The sequence below is a fragment of the Hyperolius riggenbachi genome, chromosome 2, assembly GCF_040937935.1.
Source record: "Hyperolius riggenbachi isolate aHypRig1 chromosome 2, aHypRig1.pri, whole genome shotgun sequence".
Classification (NCBI taxonomy): domain Eukaryota; kingdom Metazoa; phylum Chordata; class Amphibia; order Anura; family Hyperoliidae; genus Hyperolius; species Hyperolius riggenbachi.
The window spans coordinates 283,303,573-283,319,120 of NC_090647.1; the positions used below are offsets into that span (position 1 = coordinate 283,303,573).

The following is a 15,548-nucleotide window of genomic DNA, read 5'->3' on the forward strand; positions in this document are numbered from 1 at the left end:
CTCCACGTTCCCAGCCGCTATATCACCCTCTATGCTGCTATAGCGGATAACAAATACGCTATAGCAGCATAGAGGGCGATATAGCGGCTGGGAACGCGGAGAATAACTCGCGTTCCCAGGCTGTCGCCGAACCCGGAAGTAGCCGCTGGTGGGGACAGGGGGGGTCGGAGCCAGGCTGCGAGGGCACCATACAGCTTCAGGGGGCTGAGGGATGCCCCAGGTGAGTAAAAATCATTTTTTATTTTGACTTAAGTATTCCTTTAAGTGTCCCTTTAGACTGCTTTCACAGTGGGACATTAAAGAGGCACTATGGCGAAAAATTGTGAAATGTAAAATATGTGCAAACATAGACAAATAGGAAAGTACATTTCTTCCAGAGTAAAATGAGCCATAAATTACTTTTCTCCTATGTTGCTGTCACTTACAGTAGGTAGTAGAAATCTGACAGAAGTGACAGGTTTTGGACTAGTCCATCTCTTTATAGGGGATTCTCAGCGAGGCTTTTATTCTTTATAAAGATATCCATAAAAAGGATTTAAACAATGATGCTGGCCAGCTTCCCTGCTTGCTACACAGTTTATTGGCAGTTGGACATAGCAACTGCGATTCACTAAGTGCTTTTGAAAGTAAATAAATCTCTGAGAATCCCCCCCATGAAGAGATGGACTAGTCCAAAACCCGTCGCTTCTGTCAGATTTCTACTACCTACTGTAAGTGACAGCAACATAGGAAAAGTAATTTATGGCTCATTTTACTCTGGAAAAAAAATGTACTTCTCATTTGTCTATGTTTGCACACATTTTACAATTTTTCGCCATAGTGCCCCTTTAAAGTCCCACGTTACAGCAGCCTGTAACGCAGCCCAACTCACAGTTATGAAAAATCAATGTGTTGTTCACAGTGCCCACCTTGCGTTACATTGCAACGCTACACGTTGAAAGAAAGGTCAGCATGCTGTGCGTTATACTGGGCTTTAGCTGCATTAGACTGCTTGCACATGCTCAGTGACTAGCCACATGGCTAATTAATATTCATTGCACTGTGGTGATGTAACCTGGACTCTTAGTGTTGTCCGGATCATATATGAATCGTTCATTTGATCCGGATCTTTTTTGTGAGTCGGATCACCACAATGAACGATTCGGTTCACAGTGGATGTCTGTCTGGAAGAAACAAGAACATACAGAATGTACAGTGCAGGGAAAGTTCTGTCCTGCTAGTCATTTCACCCCCAGTCTGCTTTTCTAGTAAAATGATTCGGTTCAAAGATCCAGATCTTTTCAATGATCCGATTCGAATCATCCGAATACTTGAAAAGATCCGGACTTCCCATCACTATCCTGGAGCGGCTGTTCTATCAGTATAGATAGAACGAAAACAGCGCAGCGCACCAAGAGCCACATAACACGGCTCAATCTGACGTCCAACTTCAACACCACCATGCGTTGCGTTAGGAGCACGTTATGCGACCCCTAAAACGCAACGTCCAAGTGTGAAAGAGGCCTTAAGGTAAGAAAAGTAATATTGAAATTAAGTTAATCAGTAACAACTTACATTGAGTGATTATTTTGCTTGTAAATGTGCTGAAAGGTTATTTTTATTAATTAGATGAAAAATAAGTCATTTATAGAAGTTTTGTGAATTGACTCCAATGCCAGCGATCAGTGATGGGCTTCCGAGTAGCTTCCTACTGGATTCTACTCGAAAACAAAAAATTAATTACAGCACCAGAGGGATTGGGTGAGTGTTGGTTAACTTACCCATGCTGCCGTCCGATTCAATGCGCTTCAATCGCGTCCTACGTTGCGTTCCAAGTTGCATCACGTCACTACCACACTTCCTCCAACCCGGAAGGTGGAAGCATGGTAATGACGTGACGCAATTCCTATTCTGTAATTAACTTTTCCCTTCCGAGTAGTTTCGCGTAGGAAGCTGCTCAGAAGCCCATCACTACCAGCAGTCAGTCAGGAAATCAGGCTACAGATCACAGGAACATCCAGAGGTTCAGCCGAACTCAGATGCAGCTACCAGAGCCTTTATGAAAGGAATCATCACGTGTTGACTAATTAACTCTGGATGAATAGCAACCAGCTGCTTGTTGGACAATACAGGTCTATAGTGCCCTAGATTAAGGCTTTCCAACCTTGGCCTCAAGTATCAAAACACCACATGAATTTTAGAAATCCAGAGGCAGGTAATCAGCTCTGCTGAGGCACTAATTACCCCACCTGTGAATGTTTGGGGATTTCTACGAAATAAGTAGTGTAGAGCAGTGTTCCCCAACCCTGTCCTCAAGGCCCATCAACAGTGCATGTTTTGTGGAAATCCACAGAGGTAGATAATCAGCTCTGCTGAGACACCAATTACCTCACCTGTGCATGTTTGTGGGTTTCTACAAAACATGTACTGTTGGTGGGCCTTGAGAATAGGGCCGGGGAACTCTGGTGTAGAGGACAGGGTTGGGAACCATGCTCTAAATACCACTTGCAGGCAAAAAGAAGCACTGACTTTTTCCTTCCACTTATGGGGAAGAAAAAGGGTGTCTTATCGTCCAAAAAAGCGGTAACTAATTGTAGACTGAAGCCTCTCCCCTGGACATCCTGCCAAGGCAGGATCGGGTTACCACTGTTAGAATTTAAGTATGATATGCTTGAATTCGGAGGCCTAGTAAAAAGGACTTGCTCAGCAGAGTCTCCCTTAAAAAGTATTTCCAGAAGCACTGGAGAACATTGTGCTTCTGACTCCCCAAAGCCGTAGACAGACTTCTATCCTTGTGGTGGATAAACATCGAGTGTTTTCATATTTCCTAAAGGTAAGCAATAGCCAAGTACATGATACAATGTTCTTCTCAGAACAAGGGTACAGGTCATTGGAAGATGGTACAGTAAAGACTGTACCATGTCATGATGTACCATGTCAGTGCTTGTCATGATATCACGTGTTCTCAACAGCCAATAGCAGGCGATGAGTTATTGATCCATCCCTGCTCAGATGTCACATTTAACTCTTTAGAGGCTGGTATTAAAACAGCCAACGGGCTCCAGAGAGCCACTTCGCACTTCCATTTCAACTTTACTTTTATTACTAACTTTCTGTAACTGTATGCTGTATAAGTGCAACGTATCAGATTATAAGAGAAAGCCTGGACCATTCACCAGGGATGGGCCAAGTCTGCATGGAACGCATAAGATTCTACAGACCGACTGCTTTGCGAGGTAACAAAGATTGCTGATCACAGCTGTTTCTAAATAAACACCTTAACCTTTGAAGACGTCTAAGCAGTTCTATCTCCTGTGCTGTTGCTGTGATAAGTGTCAAGTTCTCACACTTTCTGTGAGTGGTGCTGGACAAAAGTGTAGTGTTGCTGCCCATAGCAACCAACAAATATTTATTACAACCATTACACAGGCTCCCAGGATCACAAACAAAATTGCAGAAAAATCCCATGAGTTTGCCTTTTTAAAGGATGATGGTAACCTGAATTTGATTCAGCAACCCGGATAAGTAGCTAGGTAGCATTGTTGTATTTTCTATGTACAATGCTATGGGTGCAATATGGTCCAAGGTTTTTGACCTTTACATACTAAAATAAGGGTATTTTAACCCCTGTAATAGTAACTACATTTCTAGAATATTTCTTACCTGTTGAATTATTTGGTGGCATTATGTGCATATAAAGATCTTTGTAATATTTGTTCTTTGTTTCCTCCAGTCTTTGAATAGAAATGGAGGGCCTGCAATACATAAATGGTTTGACAAAGTAAGCATTTGCTTTTTTTTTTTTTTAAGTTTGCAGTCAGAATACAACAGCTGCCATATACAATGACTTGGCAAAACTATTCACAGAATGCAACAGCTTATTTATACACATTTTTAACTATATGATGAGCATGAAGAAAGGTCACTACTGACGTTTAAGTAGCGGAATAAAAGACTAGCAGTAATGATTTTACCCAGAGTCCCAAATCTACAGAGTTCTGGCACATAGCTCCGACATCTCTCTCTCTTTCTGTACAAGAAATTTTCAAATGCTGAGAAGTATGATGTTCTTGACACCAACTTGGATAAATCCCACTAGGAATAGGAAGATAGGTGGGTAGGCAAAGAATGTGTGTGATGGATGTGTGGACATAATCTATTGAATGGAGAATGCATTAAGTGAGACGCATAAGACCTGGTCGGGTAACCTCTGTCATATACAATGCCTTGGCAAAACTATTCACCCCCCTTTTGCCATTTTTCATGTTCTGTTGCCTCACAACCTGGAATTAGAATAGACATATACAATGCCTTGGCAAAACTATTCACCCCCCTTTTGCCATTTTTCATGTTCTGTTGCCAAACAACCTGGAATTAGAATAGACATATACAATGCCTTGGCAAAACTATTAACCCCTCTTTTGCCATTTTTCATGTTCTGTTGCCTCACAACCTGGAATTAGAATAGACAGTTTGTACCATCACATTGAAAGAACATGCCTACAACTTTGAAGAGATTTATTATTTGGTTTATTGTGAAGCAAACATAACTATATCTGCCGCTGTAGTCAGTACTCTGTGGAGACACGTTTGGCAGAAATGAAAGTTGCAAGTCCCATTGGAAAAAGCTCTATGAGCTTTCCACCTTTTGCCACTGGGATTGTTGCCCATTCCTCAAGGCAAAACTGCTCCAGCTCCTTTATGTTTTATTGTTTTCACTTGCTAACAGCAAATCTTCAAGTCTGATCACAGATTCTCTATTGGAATGAACTATTCAAAGTGTAGACCTCAATCCAACACATTTAAGGGTTTCCCCTTAAACCAACAGGGTGTTGCTTTAGGCTCCCTTGCACACTGGGCGTATGGCATCACTCCATGATAATCTCTTCTACAGGGTCTCAGTAGTATTTGCTAGAATCAAAAGGTTGTCTAAATATGGAATTATTTTAATTTTCTGCTGATGCATCCAGGCTGTTATCTCCTATAATTTTGATAAATATTCAGGGAAGCAGAGGCAATTCCAAATGGAAGCGCTTGGTACTGATAATGGAGTATTGAATCTCCCACTTTCACTGCAAACCTCATGAATTGCTGGTAAGCCGGATGTATTGGCACATGAAAGTAAGCATCCTGCAGGTCTAGAGTAGCCATGCAAGCATCCTTTGCATTTAAGTTTTGTACCGTAAAAATATTTTCCATGCAAAATTTATTTTCCTGAATAAAGGGATTCAATTGTTTGAGATTCAGTATCATCCCGAATATCCCTGAAGGTTTTTTGATCCTAAAATCCTTGGAATAGAAACCCCTCGGTACCTTTTACTGGTACTCATAATTATATTCTGATCTAGCAGTGAATTGATTTAATCCAGCAGTACAGAGGCTTGTTCTGTGTCTCTGGCAAGACCCATGAGAGCAAATTTGTCTGGGAGATAGGAGGAGAATTCTATTATAGGGCTGGTGCACACCGAGCGGCTTTTTGGGCGTTTTCAGATCCGCTTGCGGCTGCGGATCTGCTTGGTCAATGTATCTCAATGGGGTGGTGCACACCAGAGCGGCAGGCGTTTTGCAGAAACGAAAAATGCCTGGGTGAGGCATTTTTTGGATTGCGGATGCGTTTCTGCCTCAATGTTAAGTATAGGAAAAACGCAAACCGCTCTGAAAAACGGCACTTCAGAGCGGTTTTGCAGGCGTTTTTGTTACAGAAGCTGTTCAGTAACAGCTTTACTGTAACAATATATGAAATCTACTATACTGAAAACCGCAGCAGCAATCCGCAAAACGCTAGCAAAACGCCTCATAAAAATAAAAAAAAGCGTTTAAAAATCTGCTAGCGTTTTGCGGATCTGCTAGCGGGTTTTGGTGTGCACCAGCCCTTATACAGTTTTTGCCAGATTAAAAATAAAAGTGTTTGTCATGATGTTCATCCACACATGACTGAATAAATAAAGTTTCCCCCAACTGACTCCCAGTCACTTACTTTCTTTGGTATCTGAGCTGGCTGGCTTGTTAAAGGTTTTTGTTTTTTTGTAGAATTATAGACCCACTTTCTTTTAATAGGGTTGTGATTTATTATTTTTTTTTTTAGGAAAACTGTTTTTTCCCTGATAATTTTTACGAAAGGACAGTTTCTTTTATCAGGGAATTTCTTCCCTTTACCAGAAGATCTCTCTAGAATGTGTTCTAGACCTTTTCCAAATAAAAATCACCTTCAAACTTCATTGAACATAATTTCTGTTTGGAACATACATAACCTTCCCAGGTGTTTAACCAGACAGCTCACTTTGTATTGATTAGAGCTGGTGCCCTGGCTGCAGCTTTAGGAGATTCAGTGGCTGCATCTGCCAAAAAAGCAACTGATGGAGCAAGGACAGGAAAAGAGTCTAGAATGCTTGCATAAGGTGTACCCGCAACTAGGTAGGCTTTTAGGCCTGCCAGCAGCAGAAGAAGATACTACAAATTATTGTACTTGTGTAACTGGATTGACCACGGCAGGTGCCACCACTGGAGGCGGAAGTGTGGGTGGAAGTGGCTGCACAACAGCGGCAGGAACCACTGAAGAAGGCACTAATGGTGCTGGAGGTATTTGAGGAACTCCACTGTGCCGGAGAAGACATGACAGATCTAAACGTTTGAAATGTAGATGTAAATTCGTTACGCAGATTCCATAAAATTCATCATGGCAATTGAGGGGCTCAGGAGTTAAGGGCAGAGGGTGGCTTTAAAGACTTCTGACCATGGGACCTAGTCCAGGTCTCTGCTAACTTCGTATCACATTGTTTGCAGCGCCTAAACTGGTCAAGAGACTTTACAGGCTGGTCCATTTTAGCAGGAGGAGGACCCTGTAAACACACAACCAAATACCCGCATTAGCCTTTGAATTAACTGTACTATAAACAAACAGAGCACTAACCAAACCATATTCATGGATAATGTTAAAGACACTATTAAACAAAAAAGCAATCCATGATTAACATATCATGACAAATGTGAACACCAATGAAATAAAATGATAATTTATTCAAGGACGTATCCCAAAAATATAAAACCAAATATACTGCCAAGATGGTACAGGGGTAAAGAGATTCAAGATACATAAATATGTCTATATATAATATAAATAATATAGCAGGCTCAGATAGGTAAGTATGCCCATCTTGGCAGTATATTGGGTTTTATATTTTTGGGATACGTCCTTGAATAAATCATCATTTTTTTTCATTGGTGTTCACATTAGCCTTTGAATTAATCACAGTATGCAGATATCAGGCTAATTGCATAATAACATTGACTAGCAACTTATTGAAAAAAAAGTCACACGGACTCGGGCAATGTATTCCAACCAGCCTTCCGTCTGTCCACTCCTCTCACCTGTCCTGTAGAATCTGAAGGAGCTGTAGTGGGCTTGCTGGGTTCAGCGGGGTTCTGGTTGATCATTGCCGACCCACTGAGTGCTCTGGCACCTTGGAACAGAACCACTTCTGCTTTGAGTGGAACTGGAAGTCCACCTTCTCTGCTGCCTCCCGCCCTGCTCCAGTCAGAGGTCGGGAACTTGGGCCTACACACTATAGGCTTGATTCACTAAAGTGTGATAAGGGATTTCACGGGCGCGGTAGCGGTTTACACGCACGTAATTGTTTTTGCGCGCAATCGCGAAACCGTTACGTGCATTGTAACATGTGCAAAACGGCTAGTGTGACCATGATATCACTTATCACGGATGAGCGAATCAAACTCTAGATTCGGCGGGACACTCGTGGAGCAGGGGATTCGCAGTGCCAGCAGGCTGAGACTTCCGTCGGAGCCGCTAACCGCCGTCCGGACACAGGAGAAGGCCCAAAAGGAAAGATGGAGACAAGAACCAAACAGGCATACCTTGTCTCGTGACGTGTTGCTTCCTTCAGGTGGAAAAACTAAACTTAGGAGGCTAGTTGAGGGGGGGGGGGGGGATTAGGGACAATCAGGGCTGTGGAGTCGGTACAAAATTCTTCGGACTCCGTGCCCCACTCTCCTGTCATCTACCTAGTACTCTCTGAGCCCTCACTCTCCTACCATCCACCTAGCGCTCTCTGTGAGCCCTCACTATCCCACCATCCACCTAGCGCTCTTTGAGCCCTCACTCTCCCACCTAGGGTTGCAACGGTATCAAATTCCACGGTATGATAACCGGCAAAAAAAATAAATAAATAAAAACACGGTATGACAGTATTGTACAACTAATTGGACCTGACCCCCCCCTTTACACTAAATAATGTGCCCCCCACCCCAATAGTAGCTGGCCGCAGCATAGGTAGCCAGGGATAGGTGTAGCCAGAAGTAGGTGGCCACAGCACAGGTACAGGGATGGGTGTGGCCAGAAGTAGGTGGCCGAAGCATAGGTAGACAGGGATAGGTGTAGCCAGTAGTAGGTGGCTGCAGCATAGGTAGCCAACGATAGGTGTAGGCAGGATAGGTGGCCGCAGTATAGGTAGACAGGGATAGGTATAGCAAGAATTAGGTGGGAAGGGTAAGGGAGGACGCAGCGCAGGGATAAGTAAACACTTACTTGCTGGCAGCCTGGTCCTCAAGTGTGTACTGGCTTCATTCTACTTCCTGTACTTGCATCTTGTAATAAACAGGAAGTAGAATGAAGCCAGTACAGTGTGGAGGAACAGGCTGCCAGCAAGTATTTACTTTAGTGTGCTCGTCTCTGCGACGCATCCTCGCACTACGTCGCCCCCCCAAAACTGGTAAAATGAGATTGTGCATGGTATGATTACCATGCACAATAAAACTGCAGTATATTATCATACCGGTATACCACGGCAACCCTACTTGGCGCTGCTGAATGCTCTGCCTGCATGAGTCCCGCCTGCTTCTCCTGAATGTCCCTCTCATCACCTGCTGCTCTACTTCAGGAGTCAGGACTCGACTGGCTCCCACAACCATTCAAAACAGTGAGTAGGCACTATTGTTGAGAAGTGATTCTTCAAGCTGCTGAGCTGAATCTGTGGAGTTGGTACAAAAATCATCCGACTCCCACCGATTTTGGGTACCCTAAGTGCCTCAGACTTCTCAACTCAGACTCCACAGCTCTGGCTGAATCTTGCGTATTGTCCGGCTGTGGTTCAGGAAAGTTAAAATGGGGGTCTGACCTATGTCTTCTAATGATGAAGGGATGTGGGGTTCTTTGTTTTTGCAGTAAGTGTGTCATTAGACATGGATTTGTAGCCAGTCTCTCAGTCATTGATCCTCTTCATGGGGTGGCGTCTATACAGCAGTGAACTGCTTCATAGGATTGCATTTGGCATGCATACAATAATCATTAGTAGTAGTAGTAGTAGTAGTAGGGATCATCTGAAGTATTTTTGTTGCTATAGGTTTTACACTTTTTATGCTTAGGACTGTAAAAAGCATACAAATTATAAAAACCCATAACAACAAAAAGACTTCAAATGATCTCTAATACTACTGATGGTTCGAGACAGGCAAAAATGGTGCAGGAAATTTAGGCTCACCATTAGTTCTTTAGTTTGGGGGGAGGGCGCGCACTTGGGCAGATCAGCCTCTGTTGGTGGTGGACCTTGTCCCAGCCCTGCAGGACAGTGTTAGCGCGCATGCGCAAGAAGCAAAAAGACGTTGACATGAGCATCCCACCACTGGAATACGGAGGAAAACAAGGGAATCCCCTTTAGGTAAGTAACCCTAGGGGCAATTTTTTCACTACAGGTTTGCTTTAAGAAACATTGAAATGACAAGTTGGAATGTAACACTAACTCCCGCACCCCTCCACCCCCCCATAACAGAACACATTGCTAGCCTGCAGGGTAGCGACACGTCTGTACTGCCTTGAGGTGGCCACACACCATACAATTTTTTTTTTTTTTTAATTTTGATTAGATTTGACCATGCCAATCCAATTTTCAGATTGATTGTAAGTTTCGATCAGAGTATTCGAGGTGCCACACAGGTATTTTCAAGATTGCCGCAATTTCAGGATAAAAGATCAAAAACTCTGAAAAAAATTGGTTGCTTAGAAAGATCAAGAGGGAAAAAAAAAAAGTCAATAAAGTTTGGTATGTACTGAATAGTTAAATTTGTACACAGCACAGCTTGAGAAAGAATCGGTAGCATCAAAACGTCCTGTGAAACAGCAATATAAATAACTGGATGGTGCTGTCCTATTGATCTGAAGTGCTGCCAGATCCGCCATGGTGCATCCCCACGCCGAATCAGAGTGCTCCACCAGTTGTTTTTATATGAGGCTTAAGGTAAGCACAGAGGTATATTCATGCTGGATGCACATACCTCTGTGTACAGTCCGTTCTTCTCCTCCTCCCCTCTAGACCCTGTAAAAATCCCTCCTTGAAAAAAAGGTTTACTTTTGACCAAAGCCTCCCATTCCTTCTTCCTCCACACCCCATTTACTTTGTACGTATTTATTAGTCGTCCAGTCAGGCGCATAGTGAGCCGAATGATGGCACACCCTGCTGCCAATGAAATTCCTCTAATCCCATTTTTTGGGGGTTGTATAGGTCATACCATGTGTAGTCACAAAAAGTAACATGAAAGGCGCTATTATTCCAGAACAAGCCATGATCAGGAAGTATTACATAGGGATACAGCATATAGTAAGCATTTTCTGTGCAGAGCTGCATATAAAAATGTAAATATGTAACATTACATCAACTGTCCCAAGAATGGATACAGTAGAGATAACCAGCATCCTAGGAAATCCTATATGTAATGTTAAATCCTAGGCCTTGATTTGGTAAAACTTTTATCCTGAGACAAGAAATCTTACCTAAAAATATACACCTTTTCAGCGCCTAGCAAAAAAAAAAATGTAGTGAAAAAAAGAATAATATCAAATTCTAAGTTAACTTGGGACAACTTATCAAAAGTTTTCCCCCTCACTGAGGGTTAAAAGTGCACTACAGTATATTGATACGATTTGAAAATACCTCTGAGAAATGTTTGTTGAATCATGGCCCTACAAGAAAAAAAAACTTTTAAAGTTCTCCTTTCCTTTTATTGGCTGCCTTGAACTTTCTCCTTTGATGTCCTTCTGTCCCCTTGCATCTGCTGTTCAATTATATGCATGCCTGCACCATATTGATGCATGGTCCCTCCTTGTCAATAGCTGGACAGTGTGTTCCCATGCCTGACAGTACACTAATTGAAATGGCTTTCTGCATACCGTATGTGCTAGCAAGGAAAGGCAGAAGGGATTTCAATTAGTTATCACACACGCTCTCTTCCCTCCAGCTCCATCTGAGTTCAGCAGAAGTGAAAAGCTTTCTGCGGTATGTGGTTTCAGATGGTGCAGGGGGGTGTCATACAATAAAGGTTGATAGAGACAGAAAGCAAGGACGGCAGAAATATACTGTCAGTTCATTCTTTCAGGACAGTGATGCTGCAAATAATTTTATGTACAGGAAAATATCTTAAAGTAAACCAGAGATGATAAAATACACAGAACTGACACTTAACCGGGGCTTCCTCCAGCCCCATAAACATGAGTCCCTCACCATCCTCCCATGGTCTGCCGTAAACAGCCCTGGTAATCCCGCACTGACGGGAGGTGCACACGAGCAAAAGACCCAGACTGGACCCGACTGAAGCAAATACCGGGGCTGATCGCGGCTAAATGGCAGACCGCGGGAGGACGCCGAGGGACTCGCACGTGTTTATGGGGCTGGAGGAAGCCCCGGGTAAGTATTGGTTCTGTGTATCTTACCTTTGGTATAATTTAAACTAATTTACATGAATAACATTGAATCCTATCCCCTCTTATCTTGTCCCTCAGTTCTCATCCTTCCTCATTCCTGCTTTAAACACGCTTTTTAACCTCTCCATCCCTACTGCCATTTTCCCTTCCTTTTTTAAACTAGCAATCTTAACACCACTAATCAAAAAAGCCTCCTTGGACCCTACAGTCCTTTCTAATCATCGTCTAGTCTCACTTCTTCCCTTTGCTTCCAAACTGCTGGAACGCCACATTTATTGAGAACTGTCTGACTTTCTGCCAACTCCCTGTTGGACCCCTTCCAGTCTGGCTTCTGCCCTGAGCACTCAACAAAAGCAGTTCTTACTAAGGTTGCCAAAGACCTTTTAGTTGCTAAATCCAAAGGCAAATTTTCTGTACTAATACTCCTAGATATGTCATCTGCGTTTGATACTGTTGATGATCCTCTGCTTCTCCGACCCTCTCGACACTGGGAATCAAGGGTCTAGCATATTCCTGGATCCACTCTTACCTGTCCTTCACGGTTTCTTTGTCCAGTAATTCTTCGCTATGCCCTGAATACCGTAAGGCTCCATCCTTAAACCCCTCCTTTTCTCCACAGCCTGGGACAAAATATTAGGCTCTTTTGGTTTTCAACATCCCCTCTATGCTGATGCCTTTAAATGATAACTACATGGTTTATTGCAAGCTTTAGAAACTTTAAAAGTTTCTTCTTCAGGCATTATACAGAACTGGGTCAGAACTGTACTCTTAACTTTTAGAGTTTCTAAAGCTTGCAATAAACAATGTATAGTTAGTCATTACCAGAATAAACGCTTGGTTTGAGGTCTGCATTTCTGCCCCCTGACTAACACCAAACCATACTTCACTTTCTTCTCTATGCTGATGGAAACCCAATTTTATTTTTCAGCCCCGACCTGTTCACACTACTATCTAAAGTGCCTGACTGTCTTTCCGCCGTATCTACATTCATGTCAATCCGCTTCCTTAAACTTAACATGAGCAAATTGATTGATTGTGATATTTCCACCTTTGCTCTCTTGTTCCACCTCCCATAGTCACAATCAATGTAGAGAACACCCCAATAACTGCACCTCCTAAAGCTCGCTGTCGGGAGTATTCTGGACTCTGAGCTCTCATTTACACCACATATTAATGCATTAACTACCTTCTGTTACTTCCATCTCAAAAACATTTCCCAAATGCGTCCCTTCTTTTCACAGGAGGCAACCAAAATATGCCTGTACATGCTCTAATCACATCCCATCTTGACTACGTAAAATCTACTCTGTGGCTTACCAAAAAGCAGATGGTCACCTCTCCAGTCCCTACTAAACTCTGCTGCCCGTCTCATTTACCTCTCCTCCCACTCCTCTGACGCAACCCTTCTCTGCAAATCTCTCCATTGGTTACCAATTACAGAAAAGGATCCAGTTTAAACTCCTCAAATTATCATACCAAGCTCTGCACAAGCAGACACCTCCATACATTTCCTCATTACTCCCAAGATACTTCCCAGCCCCAAACCTTCATTCCTTACCGGAGACCCTTTTGTCATCTAGCTTAGTCAACTCCTCTCACTCTCGCATCCAGGACTTAACACAGTCCCTCTTTTTTTTTTTTCCTCCCACAGCCTGTCCACCATGTGCCAAGCCTGGAAACCTTCAAATGCACTCTACAAACACACCTTTTCAGACAAGCCTATAAAGCTACTATCGGTAGCATTGGAAGTATATTGCCTCATACACCAACCCCTTGTGTTTCCTTCCCTATTGTTTCCACCACACTACCCTCAAGATTGTAAGCTCGCAAGGGCAGGGACCTCCTCCTATAGTTTCGTATTTTGCTTTAAAGGGAACCTTAACTGAACGGGGGGTAAAGAGTTTCACTTACCTGGGGCTATTACCAGCCCCCTGCAGCAGTCCTGTGCCCTCGGCGCCGCTCTGGAATCCTCTGGTCCCCCGCTGTCACTTAGTTTTGTTTTTGACGACTCACCAGTCGCCGGCCGCCATGCGTATTATTGGACGCATTCACCAATGCATTTAGCGCTATTGCGGACCGCAACGCGTATCTACGCGTGCGGAATGCGGCAACGCGTATTTTTGTACGCGTTGCGGTCCGCAATAGCGCTAATTGCATTGGTGAATGCGTCCAATAATACGCATGGCGGCCGGCGACTGGTGAGTCGTCAAAAACAAAACTAAGTGACAGCGGGGGACCAGAGGATTCCAGAGCGGCGCCGAGGGCACAGGACTGCTGCAGGGGGCTGGTAATAGCCCCAGGTAAGTAAAACTCTTTACCCCCCCTTCAGTTAAGGTTCCCTTTAATTTACCATTTGAACTTGCACCAATTTTAGTGATCTCTCAATCTACATACTATGTAAGCATTTGTACTTGTATTACTGGATGTCATGACTGTACAGTGTCTTGAACTTCTCATGCATATATGGTCCCCAATATTTGTTTTGTACGATGTAAAGCCCTACGGAAGATGTTGGCCGCTATATAAATAAAAAATAATAATCCCACTGACCATCTCCAATGGCTGGGACTTGAATAAGGTCAGCTCCCCAAGCAGGAAGGGCTCATGCTCACTACCAAGTACAAGCTCCTCTGCAGCCCCACAGATTGGATGGTGGAAAATATCATCTTGGGAGAACTAGAGATGTGACACTAGCAATGCAATTCAGTGCATATTTGTAATTATCATGACTTGCTTTCTTTTAAGGGGTGTGAGAAAAGTAGTTTGATGTACCGTATATACTCGCATACAAGCCGAATTTTTGACCTCCAAAAAAGGAGGTCCAATACAATACACATCGCCGTTACAGGAAGCCGCGCTCTTTCCTGCCCCCTGCATCGGCGCGCTGCTGTGATAAACTTACGGTGTATGCATGATGAAGAGGGGAACCCGGATTAGGAAGCGGCCGCTGCCTAAAGCAGGTAATAGCAGCGGTGGCCGCGGAGGGAGGGGTTATACTGGGCACTTTACTGGCTATACTGGGCACTATACTAGCTATACTGGGCACTATACTAGCTATACTGGGCACTATACTAGCTATACTGGGCACTATACTGGCTATACTGGGCACTATACTGGCTATACTGGGCACTTTACTGGCTATACTGGGCACTTTACTGGCTATACTGGGCACTTTACTGGCTATACTGGGCACTTTACTGGCTATACTGGGCACTTTACTGGCTATACTGGGCACTTTACTGGCTATACTGGGCAATTTACTGGCTATACTGGGCACTTTACTGGCTATACTGGGCACTTTACTGGCTATACTGGGCACTAGACTAGCTATACTGGGACACACTGGGGAGGATCACACGTCTGCACCAATCCAGCATTTCCTACCCCCGGCTTATATGGGGGTCAATCATTTTCCCCAGGTTTTTCAGGTAAAAGTTGGGGGGGGGGGGGTCAGCTTATATGCGAGTATATACGGTAATCTCTAAATAGAAAGGCGATATCCCACTTTGGAAGACCGGCCATTGAAACAAAAGTGTCTTCTACATATATTTATCCCTATTCCTATTTGGCTGATACATTTTAGAATTTACTCCACAAAGACAAAATTATTCCCAATAGGAACACAGAAAAAAATGGTTTATGAGTTTCAATCCCTGCTTGCGAGACCTAAAAAATGTCCAGTTTACTATTTCAAATGTAAGGGATTTCATGTAAACGCAATGTGTAGCAGAATGTATTAAAGTGGACATACTATTAGGCAAAATTAAACGTGTAAGAAACACCCAAGGAATACAAAAATAGTTAGCAATCCATAAAGTAGGCCCAACGAGGTCTTTAACTTCTAAAAGCTACTTACCTTTAT

The 15,548-nt window shown here is 43.3% G+C and overlaps 1 protein-coding gene across 5 annotated transcripts in view; it reads right to left on the reverse strand.

Annotated features, from left to right (window-relative positions):
• LOC137546410 (S100P-binding protein-like) overlaps window positions 1-15,548 on the reverse strand; it is a 102,720-nt gene that overhangs the window by 31,943 nt on the left and 55,229 nt on the right. For all 5 annotated transcript variants that reach the window (XM_068268850.1, XM_068268846.1, XM_068268848.1 and 2 more), the window contains one exon: window positions 3,643-3,734. In XM_068268850.1, coding sequence (XP_068124951.1) covers window positions 3,643-3,734 — 92 coding nt within the window. The remainder of the gene's footprint in view (window positions 1-3,642; window positions 3,735-15,548) is intronic.